Source organism: Triticum aestivum, chromosome 3D, assembly GCF_018294505.1.
Source record: "Triticum aestivum cultivar Chinese Spring chromosome 3D, IWGSC CS RefSeq v2.1, whole genome shotgun sequence".
In the NCBI taxonomy this organism is placed as follows: domain Eukaryota; kingdom Viridiplantae; phylum Streptophyta; class Magnoliopsida; order Poales; family Poaceae; genus Triticum; species Triticum aestivum.
In genome coordinates, this window is record NC_057802.1 from 500,890,059 (window position 1) to 500,895,914 (window position 5,856).

A 5,856-nucleotide genomic window follows, 5' to 3' on the forward strand; every position below is an offset into this window, starting at 1 on the left:
GCCGCTCTCTCCACGGGCCGCCGCCGCCCCTCCCTCCACAGGACGCAGGCCGCTGCCGCTCCCTCCACGGCCCGCTCCCTACTCAGGCCGCCGCCGCTCCCTCCACGGCTGCCGCCGCCACTCCCTCCACGATCGCCGCCGCCGCTCCCTCCACGGTTGCCGCCGCCACTCCCTCCGCAGGACGCAGGCTGCCGCCGCTCCCTCCGCAGGATGCAGGCCGCCGCCGTCATCGCCCGGCACCGGATCTGGTCAAATCGGCCGGCAACGTCCCCGCCCGGCACCGGATCCGGCGAGAATGCCTCGGCCATATCGGCGTGGTGAGCTCGTGGGGCAACAGCGTCCACAGCCCCGTCGGTCATGGGGCGGCACCAGGCCGCGGCGACCATCTCTTCTGGCCTGCAACGGCCACGCCGCCCGCGACGGCCATCTCTGCCCGCGAAGAAGAGGCGCCGGCGCTGCCAAGCCGCCTGCGAAGAAGAGCTCATCGTGGAGGCCGCGTCCTCGACGAGCTACAGTTGGCCGGCCGAGGAGCTCAAGGTGGTTCCGCTCCAGACGATGCTCTAACCCTCATGGGCGTCCTGTTCTGTTCCCATACCCCGATGGCCACCCTCTCGCCGGCGACGAGCGTTTTGCTCGCGTGGGCCATGAGCGCTGTGCTGCCGGTTTTGTGCACACGGGGGGCCTAATTGTGTTTTCGTTTTTTGATTAAGGGGTGTCCATATAAAATTGTTGGGACTAGTTTGTAAATATAGATAAAAACCCATTTGACATGAAAAGTTATGCCACGTAAGAAAAACAGGGACCCATCTGTCATAAACGCGCTCAAACGACTCTAATCCACCGATCAGTGGTTTTTGCAAAAAAATTACTGAAGACATGGTGTTTTCTGCAAAAAAAATGTATTGTAGTGGTTTTCGCAAACCTAACCTTCAAACTGGTGGTTTTCTGCAATTTACTATGCATCAAGATACAAAAGTTAAAGTAAACTACAGGGCTAATATAACCATTCCATATACTAAGAATAGAGCAGGAAAGACATAGAAGCACACAAGCACAAGGAGGGAATTGCTTACATTCAAATGATTACAGCGAGCTCTTGAAATTGCTTATGGCCACCACAAGTTTCCTGCAGGGCACAATACAGAAATGTATACCATTTGGTGTAGTGCTAATCACTATGGCAAGAATAAAACAATCTGAAGTCTCTAAATAGACCCACCAAGCTTTAGAAATTACCGGCAAAACATTAGGTAGAGTCACACGGAAAGCCCTGTTAGGTAGAGAGTCACAGGGAAAGCCCTTAGAATAGCTGAAATCCACTTCATGAAGAAGAGCAATATACCATTTCCCCTCAACAAGAAGAGAACATTGCCTAGAAGAAAAAAACAAGAACAAATGAGGATCGATATGTTCTGCATTCTTATATTTAGCTAGCATATGTCGATGTAGCTCGAGCAATATTTCACAAACCCTTCTTTAAGGTCTGCAGTGCTTGCATCACCAATCAATAGTTTATGGTAACAATGCTTCTATTTATTATTTGACTGAATTACTAATCAAATTTGAGAGTGCAGCATGAGATGTATACTACCCTCAGCTCACTACAGCACAACCAATTGACTGCACAATCGGCGCTGGTTCTAACATTTGCATCTAATTTACAAAATCATGATACTCAGTTACAACTGTGCGAAACTAATTACCATTGTTTTTCCCTTGGAAGGAAAGGGTCCAGCAGTTACAACTAAGATAACATTTCCTGTACTTAAATACAGAGGCACTGTTTTTGGCGGAATTTAAGGAAAAACAGAATAACAAAGTACATTACACCTCAGTCATCATATATGATTATTTGTGCACTGAGCAATCACATGGAAGCATGTACTTCTGTGTAACAACCCGTGTAATTTCTGGAGAAAGAGAAAGAAAGCTTTCAACGAACAGCACCACAGGGAGCGAGCTTTTGACGGACAGGACAACGGGGAGGCATGGCTCTACTGGTAGGACATAAGCAATGGGAGGTCCATCGGCAATAAGCAGGCAACACACAAAAACAGAAATACAAACAGGAGAAATCTTGACAATGAAAACAAAAATAAACTGCTGCAACTAAAGAAGCTTATAATAAATTGAGTTGTGGACTTGTTTATACGAAGAAGGATCACCAAAGGAAATAGCAGATCAAGAAAGAAAGCGAAACAACACATTAGAAAGTAGACATGGGGCAAAAGGAATAAAGCAAAACCAAGACATAGGCCACCCAAGGCAAAACATCAAACAGTGCGAGAAAAGAACATCAAAGAAAGGGAATACAGGAACAAAGAACATCAAAGAAACACTAAAGATAGAAAATAGCAAACAGGAACAAAGCCCATGCAAATATAAAAAAATCCATGGCCTCGAAAAAACTGATCAATAAGCGGAAAAACCAGTACACTGGACAACCTCACACAGCAATGAATTTTTCAGATTTAGAACATACTTAGGCACATTTTTTTGAGAAACAGAGCATACTTAGGAACTACCCCATTGGGCTAACATTGTTGAAGTATCTTGATTTTTTCTAAAACATAGGCCGGTAAAAGGAAAGGCACAGAATCAAAAATACCTCCAGTAAGCATTGTTTTTCCATGCTGTTGGGTCATCATCTCCTCCGGCTGGCACCACTCAATCAGCAATGCCTCTCCGATATCGACCCAAGCGGGGATCTCTAACCTTTGAAGTTGGCACAGCTTGTGGCATACGTATCTGCATCTGGTAAAGATATAAGAGTGGTAAATAACCGCAGGTCTCCAAGGTCTGGTATATTTAAGTTGCAAATCTGCATCTGTAGATAGTATCCTCACTGTTTGTCATGCAAAACACTGGATAATGTAAAGGACGGCAGTGCCAAAATAACTAAGATTCATGCTCTTATCTTATACTCTATAATGCTGAAAATGCATGTAGATCAGCAAAACTGCACTACAACCACCCGTAAATGACATTGAAAATTATAGGAGCAGCTAGAACTATTTTGTGGTGATCAAAACTATAGAAGCATGTTGGCAATATAGTTATAAAATGGCTGCCGCCTGCAAAGTGATGAGAGCATATCTCTCTCTCATTTATAAAATCATTCTTTCTTATAATTGGAGGATTTGCCGAATAGTTCAAATGAAGAAAAGCATACTTTCTCTCCAGCTGTTATACACTAACTACGGGGTGAATTTTCTAGGGAGAAAAACAGAGTACTATAACAGGTAAATATATCACTATGTGTCCATCAAGGTTCCAACCCAAAATCAATAAACGATCAACCGTAAACTACACATATGTGTTACAGGGATCTATTACCTACTTCCTTTATGTCACAATGCTATGCAAATCGTTCAATACTAGTATTACTTTGTGCTTAAAGTGAACTTCTATCAGAAACATATACAGCTTTGTAGCCGAGGGGATACTTCATAGGTTGCTTGAAATTTATTTACCTGTCAACCATTATGTTTCCTTCTGGGTGAACCATAAGATAAGATGTTGCTCCATGCAAGGCCCGGAATGATAACAGCAAAGGTAAATACCCTGAAACACACATATACACGGGAAGAAAATGATTAACCAACACCATAAAAAACAAGCACGCAACTTTCTGGTGAGCAGAGATGAAAATGTTCATACAGGAAGATTGTCATCGATGGGGAGCGGGAAAGTGTTCTGCACTTGGAGAGAAAAGGCCTGCAAAAATGTAAAAGAAAGAACATGAACTCTTGACCTGTGCCACAGTCGTGGTCGCGCCGTCCTCCTCGATCTGCTACTGTTTCCATCCTCGTGAGACGAGGATGATGCATCGTCTTCGTTCACCATCATCTCGCCACAGTTCGCTGCCGCAAATGGCCGTAGGAGCGAGAGGGACATGGCCGGCGCTCGACGTCGCCCCCGCATTCCTCATCCGCGGGCCTCACCTGGGATTGCAGCGGCGGGGTGAGGGAGGCGGAGGGGTGGTGGCGGCAGCGAGAGAAAGGACGGCGGCAACGGCAGCAGCCATCACAGGATCCCGCGCTCCACCTTTGCCGAGGACATGGCAACGGCGATGCTTCTCTTGTGTGGGGGCAGAGGCGGCGCCGCTCACGATGCAGAGGAGACGAGCACGCGGTGGTGCCACGCGTCAACCAGTCGACCGCTGTGAGGAGGAAGCAGTTTCCGCTCCTCTCCGTCTTTCCCGGTCGCCGAAACAGCGGTGAGGAGCCACCACGCCACCGCTCACCTCCTTGTGCTCGGGCGTCCGCACGTGCGCTGCGGAGCACGGATCCGGAGACAGTGGGATGGGCCGGTCGTCGGCGTCGGACAAAGACGACGGAGGCAAAATGGCGGCGACGGCTGACGAGAGAGGGAGAGGGAGGATGGAGGAGGAGGAAGGGTTGTGACGGCTGTGGGGGTTGGTCGAAGTGGGGCCAGGGTCCGTGGTCCGTGCAGCCAATCTGCGAGGCATAGACGAGGCGGGGCATGTGATGATTAGAGCATCTCCAACCCCCAACGCACCGCGCGCTAAAAACTACTTTACCATGTGCCATCATTTGGTTTGACGCGGCGGGCAGCGCTGGTTCCAGCAGCCACGTGCAGCGCACGCGTAGCTCCGGCAGCGTGCAAAAATGCAGCACGCGACTCTCGCACAAACAACATATGCATTCCAAACACAAGCAAAAAGATCAAACATAAACAAAATAAATCAACAATAAATAGTTCAGTTTCGTTATTACAACTCAAACAAATAGTTCAATAATACAACAAATAGTTTATATTCAATACAACAAATAGTTCAATAATACAACAAATAGTTCAACAATACAACATCAAACGCACAAATCATGATGCTTTTTCTCGTCCATTCCATGCCCACCACTCCTCAATGAGATCCTTCTGAATATCATCATGCGATGCGGGACGTCGAATGGCATTGATAAGAGGCAACAAAACGGGCCACCCTTTCAGCCCTCCGTCCCACTCGCACGGGATGTCCCAAGAGCTCATATGAGAGTAGTCTACACACTAGTAGAAAACATGGCATAGGTCACAGGGCAGTTTTCACATTAGCCCCGGTTCACTCACGAACCGGGACCCATGGGGGCATTCGTCCCGGTTCGTGAGCCCAGGGGCCCGGCCGGGGCCTCGTGGGCATTGGTCCCGGTTCGTATGGAACCATTTGTCCCGGTTCGAGCCACGAACCGGGACTAATGGTCCTCGCTCCTGGCCCACAACCATTTGTCCCGGTTCTTGGCATGAACCGGGACAGAAGGCCCGGATTTAGTACCGGTTCATGCCACGAACCGGGACCAATGAGGTGCCTATATATACCCCTCGCCCGCGAGCAGAGCACTCCAGTGCTATGTTTTTCTCTGGCCGGCGAGGGGAGGGCTTTGTGGTGCTCTAACTCACCTCCTATGCACATGAGGTGTTCGATGAAATGCCCGAGAGGGCAGCCGCAGAGGGGCTTATAAACTGGAAAAATTTAAAAAACTGCCACCTATTGGGCCACCACGGCCTGAATACGACTAGAACCCCAACCTAGGCCAGGATTCAGGCCCGCAGAAGGCCCAATAGGCCAACAGACAGCACAGTGTGACATTAGGCCCGTAAGCCTGCATTTGAGAGGAGCTCGAGAGGGCAGCCGCAGAGGGGCTTATAAACCACTCCGAGCCCCTCTCAACTAGCGAGGTGGGACTAAATTTTTGGCCGCGGGCAGCGCAAGGCCTTTGGTCCCGGTTGGTGCCACCAACCGGGACCAATGCCCCCCCTTTAGTCCCGGTTGGTGCCACCAACCGGGACCAAAGGCCGCCGCTTCCCGCCCTTTGGGCTGCTGAAAAGGGGCCTTTGGTC

General features: G+C 49.1%; 1 protein-coding gene across 1 annotated transcript; it reads right to left on the bottom strand.

The window, feature by feature from the left end:
- Positions 1–1,132: 1,132 nt before the first annotated feature.
- On the bottom strand, positions 1,133–4,553 carry LOC123075091 (uncharacterized). The gene is made up of 4 exons (XM_044497769.1): positions 3,755–4,553; positions 3,474–3,564; positions 2,609–2,754; positions 1,133–1,372 (listed from the first exon to the last, which is right to left on the bottom strand). The coding sequence occupies exons 1-4, from the start codon at positions 3,828–3,830 to the stop codon at positions 1,257–1,259; spliced, it is 429 nt and encodes a 142-aa protein (XP_044353704.1). The 5' UTR covers positions 3,831–4,553; the 3' UTR covers positions 1,133–1,256.
- Positions 4,554–5,856: the final 1,303 nt, after the last annotated feature.